The sequence below is a fragment of the Falco peregrinus genome, chromosome 6, assembly GCF_023634155.1.
Source record: "Falco peregrinus isolate bFalPer1 chromosome 6, bFalPer1.pri, whole genome shotgun sequence".
NCBI lineage: Eukaryota > Metazoa > Chordata > Aves > Falconiformes > Falconidae > Falco > Falco peregrinus.
Window position 1 is genome coordinate 43,079,436 of NC_073726.1, and position 13,588 is coordinate 43,093,023.

Sequence of the window (13,588 nt, forward strand, 5' to 3'; positions counted from 1 at the left end):
ATTGGCCGGGAACGGTGCGGGCCGCCGCGCGTCGGCAGCAGAGCGCCGCCGTGCCGGGAGGGCGGCTGGGGCGGCGCCGCGGGAGCGGTGTGTCGCGTCCTGCCGGGGCCTGCGCGGATGCCGCGATCGCGTCGCGCCATGGGAGCCCGCGCGGGCTGAGTCCTGCCGTGACGGGTAGGCCGGGGCGGCTGGCTAGGCCGCTACGGGGCAGGGGTGGGGGAGTAGGCCCGGGAGCAGGTGTGGGGGTGGGTCCGCTCCGCCCCGGCCGCCACGGTTCGGTGGCGGCCGGAGCGGGGGCGCCGCGGGCGGCAGGAGCGCTGGTTCGCACCTGGGGCGGCTGCTCGCCTCGCTTCTGGGTTTTGTGTGTGTAGGAGGGGCTCCGGTGCCGGGGAAGCCGCGGTTTGGCTTCGGGCGGCAGCTGGGCAGAGCGAAGGAAGGAGCGGGCGGGGGCCGCGCTGCGGGGGGGGCCGCAGCGTGACGTTACCGACAGCCCTCGGCTTCGGTGCGACGTGCGGGGGTTTCTGAGGAGCCTGTAGTTCTCTCGCCTCGATGTCGGTTTGCACATAGTGAGCTCTGAGATGGAATCGCTTGGCTCGGCGGGGGTTAGGAGGAAGGGCCGTCGCCAGGTGAGTTACCTGGGTCTGCCTCTCCTGGGTGAAGCTCGAGGTGAGGCCAGGTGCGGTGCAGCCGAGCAGCTCTTCTCACATCTTGACTACGCTGGAAATCCCTTTTAAAAGAAACTGGCGTTAAAGCTGTTAACGTAGCCCCGCTGGTGGTCTGGGAGCCCAACCTTACCGTCCCGAAGGTTTTGTAGTAACATTAGTATATGGGAGTAGTTTGATTCAAGCCCCGAGTCCTTTGTATACATCTTTGGCTTTGGCGGATTGAAAGATTCTTGTACTCTTTCTGCTGATAGCGCCAACTTTATTTACCAATATCTGATCCTGATTAATATTTGCCTTGAACTATTTAATTGACTACATAGAGATAAAACAGAACATGCTCTGACAACTTTTTACAGGCCCCTTGTGCAGGCTAGCAAGTGGTTAGTACCCATGTCTGGGACCAAGGAGAACATGAGTTCGGTTTCCTCTACTACAGATTATAAGCTTGAGCCAATCTCCCACCACAACTAATGGTTTGTTGATTTGGGTCTAAACTCTGTTGATACTGTTAAGTCAGAAATAAAATAGGGTGTTTCAAGGATCAAGATAGAAGAACTCAAATTGGTTGGCCTGAGTGAGCCCGTCTTGAGTAACTCACAGGTCATTTACACATGCTGTAAATGATTAAATCACAAAACTGACCTTGCTACTGTGCACTTAAAAACAGACACAGAACTTCGTGCTTGAGTTAAGATGTTGATGTTAAGTTATGAAAGTATCAGTACATTCAGACTCCACTTGATGCTTCAGAGGCATCTGAACTATTTTGGTGGTGCCCTCATATGTTCTAGAACATTGTAGAAAAGCCAGTTACTGAAATTAATCGGTCTTCTCAACATGAGTGATAGATGCCACACTAAGCACATTGGATTCAAGGAAAACATACTTGTGTACCAAATATATTTTACAGGAGACTTAATACTGACAGATGTCTCTTGTCAAGGAATGGCTTCTTTTAGTTCAAGTTGTTAGAAAAGACGGAAAAGATTGAATTCAAGAAGTCATCGTAATGGGAGACAACTCCATCCTGAAAGTTAATATGTGAAAATGATAAATGAAGAAGGCATTAATATTACAGAGAGGCTATTACATTAATGGGAGTTGTGTTCAGCCCCACGGAGGTAATTTACAGGCTCCAGCTGATGCTTTACAGCTAAGTAACCATGATAATACTTTGAAGATCAGGGAAGCCCCGTAAAAGTATTCAATATTAAACAGAAATGGTTTTGATTTGTTGGAGACCTCTAGCACGGTATAGAAGTCAGCTTGTACGTGAATCTCGGTTGAGTCCCCTGCACCAAGTAGAAAGCTCAAATGTTGTTGTTGGGGTTTTTTTTGGGGGGGAGGGGGTGGGTGGTTTTTGTTTTGGTTTTTTTTTGTCAGCCTGTGAAGTGAAAATCTATAGAGCATAGAGACTGGTGATCAAGAGGAAAGAACGGGATGAAAATGTTAAACTTGTATCAGACAGTTCTGTGAAGGACTCTGAGCCTTGTAATGATGAGCCTCTGGATGAGATATGTCTCATCTGGAGAGTTAGCTTAAAGCTGGAACTGTCATTTTTTACACACACGCACAACTAGAAAATGTCAGACCAATAAATGTGAAGCTGATGTGGCAAGGTTGGTATCCATAAATGAAGGGGCAGGGGGGGGAGAAAGCTATTGTTCATATGGTATTGGCATTGGTAATCCCCCAGGGGCTTTGTGGTGGTTTAGAAAAAAAGAAAAAGACTAACAGATTGGTTATATCAAAGTGAAAATTGACATTTGATGTTTTGTTAAGGTTTATAGTGTGGGAAGAATTGTGCTAGTAGTTGGATCTAAAATTGCATTTATACCACTGTATTCGCAACAGGTAACCAGAAATCTGCATTCTAGCTTGCTCAAGCTTTGTTTTTTAATGTCCTGCAGAAGACTTAGTAAGGATGACCAGACTTTTAAGTAGATAGAGGAATGACCCAAATGCTGACATTATGCAAACCTGTCAGTATCTGCTGGCTTAAATAAGATATTTATAAACCATCCCAATGACCCCTTAGTATTTGGAAGAGGAAGTTTTCCTGCAGATATGGGGAAATATTCTTTCCTGGAGTGGTAAATCTGAACCTCTGTGATCTTGAACATGAGCATAGTGACAGCCTTACAGTTACTGTACTTCCTCTTTTATTAAAATTGTGCCTGTCTGGCAAGGCAGACATTAAAAGTAAGAAATCCAGGCACAATAGTCCTAACAATACAAATAGCTAAGACTCTTGGGGCAGTTGGAGCAGCAAAGCTGTTTTGCTCAAGTTTGTCCAGGGAACTAGAAACAAAGCTCAATCTCAGCTGTATGGCAGCCAGCGCTCCAGGCTGCAACTCTTTCAGCTTGCTTCTGGAAAAAGTAGCATGCAGCTGAAAATGGCACTTCTGTAGCTTTTATTCATTAATCATCTCCTATCAACTGAGCTATTAGGCCTCTAGTGATCTTCACATGACACATCACCTTCTCTCTGGAGGTTTGCACTGTGGTGGTGTGGAACAAGCTGACTGCTCTCCAGTCGTGCAGTTCTCCCTGGTGTGTGTTCATCTGCTTGGCCTCTTGTTACAAGGTGCTCTAGCTTCTCTTGTCTTTTAGGCAGAGTTAAATTGCGATCTGTAGCCATGTGCTGTTTTCTCCTTTGCTGTTCTAATATATTAGCACTGGCAGCACACCATAATGCAGAGCTAAGGCAGCTCTTACAGAGTCCTTTGTATCCACTGTACATCTGGATAACTGCACTTCGGGCCATCTATTCGCGTGGCATGTTGCCAAGTCAGTCTGGTTAGCCCTGTCAAGGATGCTGATGCCAAGCAGCAAGGAATTCGGGATAATTAATCCAGTCTGCGTAACACCAGATGCAATGTGTGGGCTTTATTGCAGATTTATTCTGTTTTCATTTGCTTAACCTTTATGTTGCCATTTCTGCTTGTGCCAAAAACCAGTCTCTGAACATGGAAAACCTCAAAATTCAATCACTTGGAAACTGCCACTCAAATGAATTGTGATACAGTAAGCATGTCAGGAAGGAGAAGCAAAACACTTGGATAATCAGTGTCTACTGGGAATATCAAGTCTTCAGATGACTGAATCATGAAATGCCAGAAAATAACCACAGCCGGATTAGAGTGTGATATTAGTTACTTCATTGGCACTTGGCCAAGCAATCTGTTCAGACTCACTACCCGAAAAGTCCCCTAAGAAACTGTGTACTATGACAGATGTTGGGGTTTTTTTAATACTGCAGTTTCTTTTATCTCTTTATCAGCATTTGTCTGCATTTTTTAAATGAGGTGGTCTTGCTGAAGAAATGGCTTGATCGACAGTTAGCAATCAGCTAGAGGTGCCAAGAGGCAGGAATAAGGCTGCAGGAAACTGGATAGGGAGGTAGTAATTGGACTGTGTAGGGAGCAGTTTTGTTTTACTGTTTGGTGTGCCCTCTCATAAGGGCTGTGCTTTATTCTGATCTTAAATTTTACTGGCTTAGCTCTTGGACTGAGCCACGGCTACACAGTGGATCAAAGGGAAGAAGTGTTTTGCACAGACTTTAGCACCACTTAAAATTTTGGGAAACATCCAAACATGAAGAAAAACATAGACTGTTCTTTTTCAAGTTAGTTCAGTTGCTCTACTCTTCACCTAGTATTAGATGATGTGTATGCAGTTATAATAGTGGTTTTGAATTGATTCATTGTTTCCAGACATACTTAGTTCCAAGGGCTTAAAAGAGATTGGAAATGAACCTGGCTTTGAGGTTTCCCTGGTTCCTGTGAGTACAGAGCTCCTTAATCAGGAGGAGGTGGGGGAGCGTCTCTAGGGGAGGTGCTGTCCATGATCAGCTCTGGACACTTGCAGGTCCACAGCAGTGTAGAAGCTTGACAGCTTGAGCAATAAATGCAAGAGGAAATGCTTGCTCCTTTAGCATCTTAGATATATTTCAAAGTCAATATAGTAGCTCCCCTCCCTGCCCCACCGATAATTAGGACTCTGTGTTAGGGAAGCTTCTCCAGCCCCACCCCCTACCCCCAAAACAATCGTGATTTAATTTGTGTTGGATGCAGCTGAACTGAAATATGTATAAAGAATCAGGTCATGCAGGTACTTGAACAAAGGTTAATAATTTCACATATTGGCCATAATGTTTAATAAGTGGACATTACTTGCTTCTTTCTGGTCCTAAGCCTTTCTTTACTGCACAAATCAACAGAGGTTTATTTTAAGTACACTATCTTGTCTGTTTTTTCATGACTTAGAAATTGATTTGCATACAGCAAAAATCTGCTTTGGATCCAGGGAAGGAAGAAGGAATGTATGTCTTCTGTAGCACGTGAAGGCAAACCTAATTTCATGTAAAATGTTGAAAGGGAAATGAAAGCTGTGCTTTCCTGGAACTTTATCATGACTGTCTGGCCTAGGTTTGAAAAACAACTTAAAAAAAATCTTGCAACTTTTTTAATGGATTTATCTGACTACAGTTTAACTCTTCTCTCTTCTTTCATCAGAAAAATGAGTGGTGGGTTGGCACCAAGCAAAAGCACGGTGTATGTGTCCAATTTACCCTTTGCTTTGACAAACAACGATCTGTACAGGGTAAGTTTTTAAGAACTGCATTGTTCAGATTAAACTCGTTGACAACAATTTTGAGCGTAAATATAATCCTGATCTATATCTTTTACTTAGAAAAATTTGTCATGATAAATTTATTACTAATGAAGTGCAATTGTTTATTGCTAAATCTTTTTATTTTATTTTATATTTCAGATATTTTCAAAGTATGGGAAAGTTGTCAAGTAAGTGACCTGATATGGCCTGCTGTTTTTGTAGCTTTCATTTTAAATGTTTAATGTCTTTGCTTCACTTGAAAGTCTTAAGCTTTTTATAATTTCAGTATGAATTTAGAACTGTATTGAAGGTCCTGTTCGTTTTTAATAAAGTATAGATTGATTTTAACAACTGGAAGTTCTTGCAGTTACACACGTAATGTAAGAATATTTGTGTTGTGTATAGGTTTTATTAACTGGTTCTTAAGAGCAAGTGGAATGTTGTTATATACCGATCATCTTTTCTCTGAAATAGCTGAAATAATATTCTCCTGGTAAGTGTTGTTCCCCTTCTCCTGAACACCACCTGGGACACAAGTTGATAAGTGTAAAAGTGGGAGCTTCTACTTATATGAACTAGGTGTCACAATTCCCACAGACATTTCCCCCAACTGCAATGTATGATTCCTCTATTTGTGGTTCCAGAAGGACTTGCTATTGTGATTGCTTAGTGTTACATTTAAGATGAGATGTAAGGCTGCATAGTAATGGCTTTTAGTGTTTGAATATTCATGAACAATACTTGTGAATACCTGCTTCTGTTCAAATGATAGAAACAAATGCCACAGTAAGGAATTTGCTGTTGTGTTTTGTTTCTTTAGTTTTCTAACTGGTCAGAATAACAAGACTCAATGCTTCAGTTTTTAACCCTACACCAGCAAATAGCTACTCTTAACTTCTAGTAGCTGCTGTAATAATCTGAGATACAGAGCTAAATTTGAAGTCTCAGGAGTGTGTTTCAGGTGACAAATAGCAGGAAAAGCCAAACTGCAGTTTTTAAAAAAAATATTTTTTAAATTGACTGAGAGGAAAACCTTTATGTAGGGTTCTGCGCAGACATGCAGTTACCAATACAACTAAGCACCTACAGTCTCTATTGTTTCCAGCAGTTGATTGCTGAACTACCGATTTAGAAATTTCCTGAGCAAAAGTTGTAGTAACACTGGTGTTAACACATCGAGGGGCTTGTCCTCCATAAACTTGACTCTTCTGACCTCCCTGCTATCATTTGGTAATATACATATATTTTGTGTGTTTGGGGGTAGGGGTCTCTTACTGTCTTGGTTTTTGAACTTCTTTGATAGGAGAATGGGAATTGTATGAAGTGTTGGCTGTATGATGCTTTGTTTATTTAAAATGTGTCGTAGCAGTGTTGTCTCTTCTTTTTTTCCTCTGTAAAAGTTTCTAGCATTTTATTTGCTTTTCTTTTGTAGTCATAGACAACAGAAAAAATCAGATGCCAGTGCAGAAGAAATCCTGTGCTGCATTCTGTGTGAAAGTAGCTAATTTAGAACTTGCAATTCTGTCTGTGCAATTACTGTTTTCCCCATCTATATATTGTTTTGCAAAAAATTCACTTACTGATACATAGTTTTTCCTGCCATTTTGTCCAGTCACTGCCAGAAGCTAAACCAAATGCAAAGAGTCACAGAATACCATGTGTAAAATACTACCATGATTTTTTTTCTTCTATCTAGCAAAACTTGTTTCCTGTTCACGCCTTTACAAGCTGACCCGACTATAAACAGTGCAGATACTGTGGGGTTCTACTGGTATTCTCATTTCACTGTGAAACTGAGGCTAACAAGGATCAGTTTTTCTATCTGGAGCTGGTTATTAATTCCCTAGAAAAATCTTTTGAAATATTAGCTTGATTTTTGTAATCTTTGTCCAGGGACTTTAAAACACTTTGCAGAAAGTTTTGCCATGCCATCTTGGTCAGGTTTAACTTAATGTAAATAAGCTTTCATAAACTTTTTTTTTTTTTTTTTTGAGGTGTGTCTTGACTCGGCAAAATCATGCTGACTTTTCTTCAGCACTGCGTTTCTCAGCACAATATATCCTGACTATTATGATAGTTCATTTGTTCAGTCAGTTCGGTTTGTTCAGTGAGAAATCAAACTTTCTAGGGCTCCAAGAAGTTGCTGACTTTTAAAAAATTTGTCACACTTCTTTCTGTGCTTGTGTTATTAACTGGTACATTCAGTATCCCAATTAGAAGCCTGACAGTCATATTAGGATTCCATTGGAACTTTTGGAAGAGTGACTAGGTAAAAGAATTAGTACAATCATTCTAAAATCAGTTTTATTGATACTTCAACTCAATGCATCCAGTTGGACACGTTATTGTCCAAGAGGCTTTGGTGGAAAACCTGTTCTAATCTCTCTTTCTGTGCCTGTATTTGGGGGAAACTTGAGCTTTCTTTGCTGAGCTTTTATTTTATACAGTTTTTGCTGTGTAGGTCATCTGTTACTTATACAGGTTCTCTCGTAGGTCTTCTGCATCGAAGTAGAATTTGTGGTTTGTTTTTTTAACTGGCCTATTCCAACTTACAATTTTGGCTTGCCTTATGGCTGAACCTTGTTCTGCCCATGGTAGACACAGGGACGAGTTTATTCCCTACTTTTTAACATGTACTTTTATGTACATGCAGACATGTGGGGTTTTTTTAAGGACTAAATACAACTGACATTAAAAGAATTGAGTTAGTGTGGGTTCCTCCCTCCCTCCACCTTTACCTCTTATCATTCTTTTTCTTTGTTCCTTTGACTGGGCCTAGATCTGTCTTGAATTTCTTGATATGTTACTGGAGCTGTTAATTCCAATATTAGATTGAAGATTTAACTTCTTATGTCATGTAAAATAGCACATGCATCCGTGTTCTGCTTGGATTTCAGCTGGAGATATTTGTAGAACAATACTGCATATACTTACTGTTTCCTATCATTAATCTGTTTAGTGGTTAGTCCTATATGAAGATAGTTTCTTAGTTTGGATGCAGTTGAACACACTTATGTTTTTCAGCAATGGTAATAATGGTAAGATTGGTCCTGAATTTTCATTTTACCTCCAGCATTTGTAGTTCCCTCCAGTTAAGTTGTCTGCAAACCTAGAGTATGTTTTCTGTTCTTCAGGTCATTCAAGGGAATAAAGAATGACACTAGCCCCAGAAAGACCCCGCATACTTTTTTTTTTTTTTTTTTTAGATCATCTCCACTCTATGTGTAAGCACATGGCCAGGTTAGCTGTCCTTTGGATTTCTGTTTAGTGAGTCTTTCTGTTATTAAATATACTTATTCCATTTGCTGTATAACAAAGCTAAGATCCCACTGAGATTTTAAGAAAGAAATGTCTCTGAAGTAATTTTAGTGTATCAGTAATGTGGTTATATGTTTTCAGAGTTACTATTATGAAAGACAAAGACACCAGGAAGAGCAAAGGAGTCGCCTTTATTTTGTTTTTGGATAAAGAATCTGCACAAAACTGTTCTCGGGCACTTAATAACAAACAGGTAAACTGGAAAGTTGTCATGGCAGGAGGGTTGGGGGTAAGTCCCAAAATACTTACCTTTTTTTTCCAATTTGCTGTAGTTGTTTGGAAGAGTAATAAAAGCAAGTATTGCCATTGATAATGGAAGAGCAGCAGAATTCATTCGCAGGCGTAACTACTTTGATAAGTCTAAGTGTTACGAATGTGGGGTGAGTAAAACCAAGATTGAACTAATATTTTACATCTTTTGAGTGTTTTGGCTTAACCCCAGCCAGAAACTAAGGATCACACAGCTGCTTGCTTGCTCGCTCCCCCTGAAGTGGGATGCAAGGGAAGAGAATTGGAAGGGTAAAAGGGAGAAAACTGCTGGGTTGAGATAATAAGAGTTTAGTAATTGAAATAAAATAGTAATAATTGTAATTAAAAAAAAGTAATGAAAAGGAAAATAACAGAGAGGGAAATAAAACCCAAGAAAGACAGATGACGCAAATGAAAAAAATCGCTCACCACTAACTGACTGATAACACCGCCACCACCCCGCCAAATTCCCCCGTTTTGTTGCTGAGCATGATGTCATATGGTCTGGGATATCCCTTTGGTCAGTAGGGGTCAGCTGTCCCAGCTGTGCCTCCTCCCGGCTTCTTGTGTACCCTCAGTCTAATTGCTGGCAGGATAGTGTGAGGAGCAGAAAGCGCCTTGACTCTGTGTAAGCACTGCTCAGCAATAATTAAAACATCCCTGAATTCTCAATACTGTTTTCAGTAGCTCCATACTACTATGAAGAAAATTAACTCTACCCCAGCCAAAACCAGCACAGATTCTTAGCTTGATATTCCATTTGGCCATTGTTAATCCTGCCTGTGCTGTTAAATTAATTTTTTTCTGTTGCTATTACCAACTTGCGTAGCAGTTGTACCATTTTCAGGAATGGTAGTACCCCTTTTGTCTTTTATTTGGCATTTTAGATGTGGGGGAAAATATGTCCATGTAAATGCATGTAACATACTGATGAGCAGACAGTTCTGAGTATCCGTATAAATCTGTTTGAGAAGGAAAACGTCCTAACCTTTGCATCAAAATATCTGCTTTTTCTATATCTTTGGAAGTAAAATAAATATTGGAAACAACTGTTTTTGTACAGAAGTGTGTTCTAAGTTTTAGGCAGTTCCTTACTTTTCCTGAACATAGTAACATAGGAGATTGAGATTTGGATAGTATTCAGTGTCAAATACAAACTTGATTTATATTCATAACACATTTTTAGAACAAAAATGTTGATTCTTTCCTGTTTCTTAAACTGTTAATGCTGAGGTTTAAATCTTGTCTTGAACATAAACCGTACTGTAGTTAGTGTATTCAGCTATTGCAACAACCAAAGTAAATCTACTTTGCTTATAGCTTTTTCTCAATTTGCAGTTAAACATGCATATCACCACCGATCTCTTCGTTTCTATGGCAAGCTTATAGAGAAGAGTTTGTCTTCTGTGTGCTAATTTATCTTACTAATTGCTTCCATTTTTTTCCCCGTGAACTGTCTTACATTAACTTTCTTCATGATAGGTTTTAACATACAGTTGTCTGTAATGGTTTCTGTTAAGCAATATTTCTTTTTCTCAAAGGAAGCAGGACACTTAAGTTATGCTTGTCCTAAAAATATGCTAGGAGAGCGGGAGCCACCAAAAAAAAAAGAAAAGAAGAAGAGAAAGAAAATAGTTGAGCCAGAAGAAATGTATGTATATTTATTTACATGTCACTACCCCTTTTAGGAAGCTTTTTCATAATGAACACTTAAAGATCTATGTATTCTTCTCTCTCTCTGCACAATGAAGTGAGGAGGAAGAAGAAAGCGAAGAGGAAGGCGAAGACCCTGCCCTAGATAGCCTCAGCCAAGCCATAGCTTTTCAGGTACAAAACTGAAGCATTGCATAGTTATTATTCATTACTATCTAAATGCAACTCTACTTCCTTTTTAGCTGCTTTTCAAAAGCTCTGAGATACCCCTGTAGGTCTCTCTGCTCTGTTGCACTCGGGGCGCTCTTGCCTGGCAGTAGTTGTTGACTATAGCCGGTTCCTTCGTATTGCAGGCATGTTCAGTGGTCCTTTTTTTTCTCTTGCCCCCTGCCCCGTTTCACTATTGCATTGTTTGTGCATAGCAGTTTTTTCTTTCCTTCAAGCTCCCTTGCTGTTTAGTTAGTTTCCTGTCATCACTGCTGTGATGCTCTAATATGTTTTTGGTCCACAAATCCGTCTTTACTCTGTTAACTGAGCAGCCAGAAAAAGTAATATATAAATAACAACGTACATCCTCTGCCGTCATTCACTGAATATCCTGAAACAACATTTATTTCTGGAGCATTTCCTTTGCCTAATACAGTCCATCTCAGTCTCTAATAGACCTCTCAAAATATATTTAATGCAATTTTTTTTTAATAGTCTGACAGCTGTATTGCTATCTTTAATAATTCTTTAGAGGCTTTTGCTGTACTGCATAGAGCAAGCCTGACCTGCTGTTCAGGTTTCTTGGCTCCGTGGTCCTCAGCTGTCCCTTGTGTGCCCTGGCTTCCCTAGAAACGCTCAAAAGTTTTTAAGATAACTTTCTTCTAAATATGATTGTGATGAGTGCAAAACTTACACATTACGTAGTCAAAAAAAATGATGCAAATATGCAGAATTATCCTCCTCCACCCCCAGAAAATTCCAGTAGTAAAACCTATAAATGTAAACAAGCCAGGAAACATTTCCATTTCTCTTGTCATCCCGATATTTTTAACTGGGATAGTATGTTTCCCAGTAGAAATAGGAAGCATCTATTTAAACCTTTAGTTGAATAACTCTTACATCCCTGAAGACATTCATTCCCTGAATGAATGACTGCAAAAGACAACAGGTAGAAGACTTTTTAGTGGAACAAAGCTGATTCAGGAATGTCAGTTTAAAACATGATGCATTCTTTGCTTCAGATCTCAGTTGCTCTATAGTTCTGTAAGTCTGCCATGGGAAAGCCCTCTTTGAAAATAGAAGGTAGTCATGTGGCCTGCATTGGTGCCAAAAACTTACTGTTTGCATGTGAGAACTACTTCAAATGCACTAAAAAACATTTCTCATCACACAGTTTATCTGCAAATGAAAACAAACCCTTTGAATTCTTTAACTTATTAAATAATTCAATACACATTAATAATTAGCATTATTATTTGTAATTGTTCTTAATCCTAGCTAATACTTTTCCTTCTTTCATTGTAGCAAGCAAAAATTGAGGAAGAACAGCAAAGATGGACGCAGACTGCAGGGGAATCTTCAATTTCAGATGATTCAAAACGTCCACGGATTAAGAAAAGTGCTTATTTCAGTGATGAGGAAGAACTTAGTGATTGAAATAATACTGTTTTATATGCATATATGGTATATATAGTGTACAGATAACTTTGTAGCACTTTACAAAGTGTAATACAGGTTTTGTCTTGGTGTTGAAGACACTTAATGAAAATCACGTTGTAGTTCTACCCTGCCCTCTGAACCTCTGATCTTCTGATATCTCTCTCTCTCAAAACTTCACCTTTCAAGGCAGTTTCTTAAGAGAACTTGAGAGATGTGTTTCTACACTTACATCCAGAAAATTATCAGGGACAATGCTTCTTGCATTTAGTATCTAGACCCAGACCGTTGGAGTGAAATCTTTTGTAAGAGAATTTCCCATTTATTTATTTTTTTTCCTGAAAGGACTTCCTCTTAGGATCACTGTTAACATCACTGATGGTTTATGTAATGCTCTGTTTATTGCCTGTTTGGAAGCAGTGCTTTAGTAGTACTTCAGTAGTATATGAATCGTGTACTAGTTCTTCTGCATAGGGTTGAATTTCAGCCTTAAGCATTGTACTAGTCTTTTAATTCTTCATGCGTAATGTAATAAATTACTGTCATATCAGCTTGGTCTGTGAAATCATTTTAGACTAACAATACATCTATCTGATTCCCAAAAGGATATTAAGATGTTGATCTTCTGTCTTATGCACACATTTAGTAACTTGCTGTACATTTCATAGTACTATATAGCTTGTATACAATATAGACTTCATAGGAGATGCAAGTTAAAAGTGATGTGGTGATTAGTTCAGTCTTGAAACGTACTTGAAAAAATACTAAGGTTGATAGTTCTGTTGTTCTTGCATTAAAAATGAGAATGGCCGTATTGTTAAAAATGGGAATGTGCATATGTTCTAATATGCTCTGATCTGATATCGTAAGTCTCTTGCTGTAATAAGGGCTTATACTGCACTGTTTCTCCTGACTACAGTAAATATAGTTATGCACAGGATTTTAAATATATTTGTATCTAACATGGCTTACAGTTCTGTGTTCTCAGGCATCTGAACCTGCTGGCAAAATCCAAAAGGCACAGAGTTTCCCGTGTGCTTAGAAGTCAGTTTTCATGTATACTTTGAATTGTCATAGTCTCGAAGCAAAGCATGTTGGCACCTGGCTTGTGCCTAAAGCTGTTCAGATCTCTTAAATAGTGTCTCTGTCCTTAAATCTCTGTAGTGTTCTAGCCGTGTTCTCCTAAAAAGCCTCATAGACACATTAGGAAAACTGTACAAAGCCTTGCAGCAGTGATCGCTCCCAAAACCACAGACACATGGTGATGGTGGTAATCCTTTTATATTGACTACCTGGTGTGGTCAAACTTTTCATTTTTAGGAGGCACAATATAAATCACATTCACACTTTTACAGTTGGAAGAAGAGATCGGCTGGCCTCTATTCCTGTTTTCAGCTCTTCCTGTTGCTCATCGGATCTTGGTTTTCTTCCAAGTACGGAAA

At 39.8% G+C, this 13,588-nt stretch overlaps 1 protein-coding gene across 4 annotated transcripts; it reads left to right on the top strand.

Moving 5' to 3' along the window:
* The first annotated feature begins 28 nt into the window (after positions 1-28).
* ZCRB1 (zinc finger CCHC-type and RNA binding motif containing 1) lies at positions 29-12,696 on the top strand. Of its 4 annotated transcripts, XM_055807120.1 has the most exons (9): positions 34-174; positions 5,183-5,270; positions 5,442-5,470; positions 8,489-8,522; positions 8,682-8,793; positions 8,873-8,980; positions 10,391-10,500; positions 10,601-10,676; positions 12,015-12,696. In XM_055807120.1, the coding sequence occupies exons 3-9, from the start codon at positions 5,455-5,457 to the stop codon at positions 12,144-12,146; spliced, it is 588 nt and encodes a 195-aa protein (XP_055663095.1). In that variant the 5' UTR covers positions 34-174; positions 5,183-5,270; positions 5,442-5,454; the 3' UTR covers positions 12,147-12,696. The 4 variants fall into 4 exon arrangements, with proteins under 4 accessions (XP_055663096.1, XP_055663094.1, XP_055663095.1 ...); XM_055807119.1 differs by lacking the exon at positions 8,489-8,522 and having other exon boundaries at positions 30-174; XM_055807121.1 differs by lacking the exons at positions 8,489-8,522; positions 8,873-8,980 and having other exon boundaries at positions 29-174.
* Positions 12,697-13,588: the final 892 nt, after the last annotated feature.

Coding starts and splice junctions, on each gene's coding strand:
- ZCRB1 (XM_055807119.1), top strand. CDS start 5,187: ATGAGTGGTGGGTTGGCACCAAGCAAAAGCACGGTGTATGTGTCCAAT. Junction 8,794..8,872: donor GGGCACTTAATAACAAACAG/GTAAACTGGAAA, acceptor AATTTGCTGTAG/TTGTTTGGAAGAGTAATAAA. Junction 10,677..12,014: donor GCCAAGCCATAGCTTTTCAG/GTACAAAACTGA, acceptor CTTTCATTGTAG/CAAGCAAAAATTGAGGAAGA.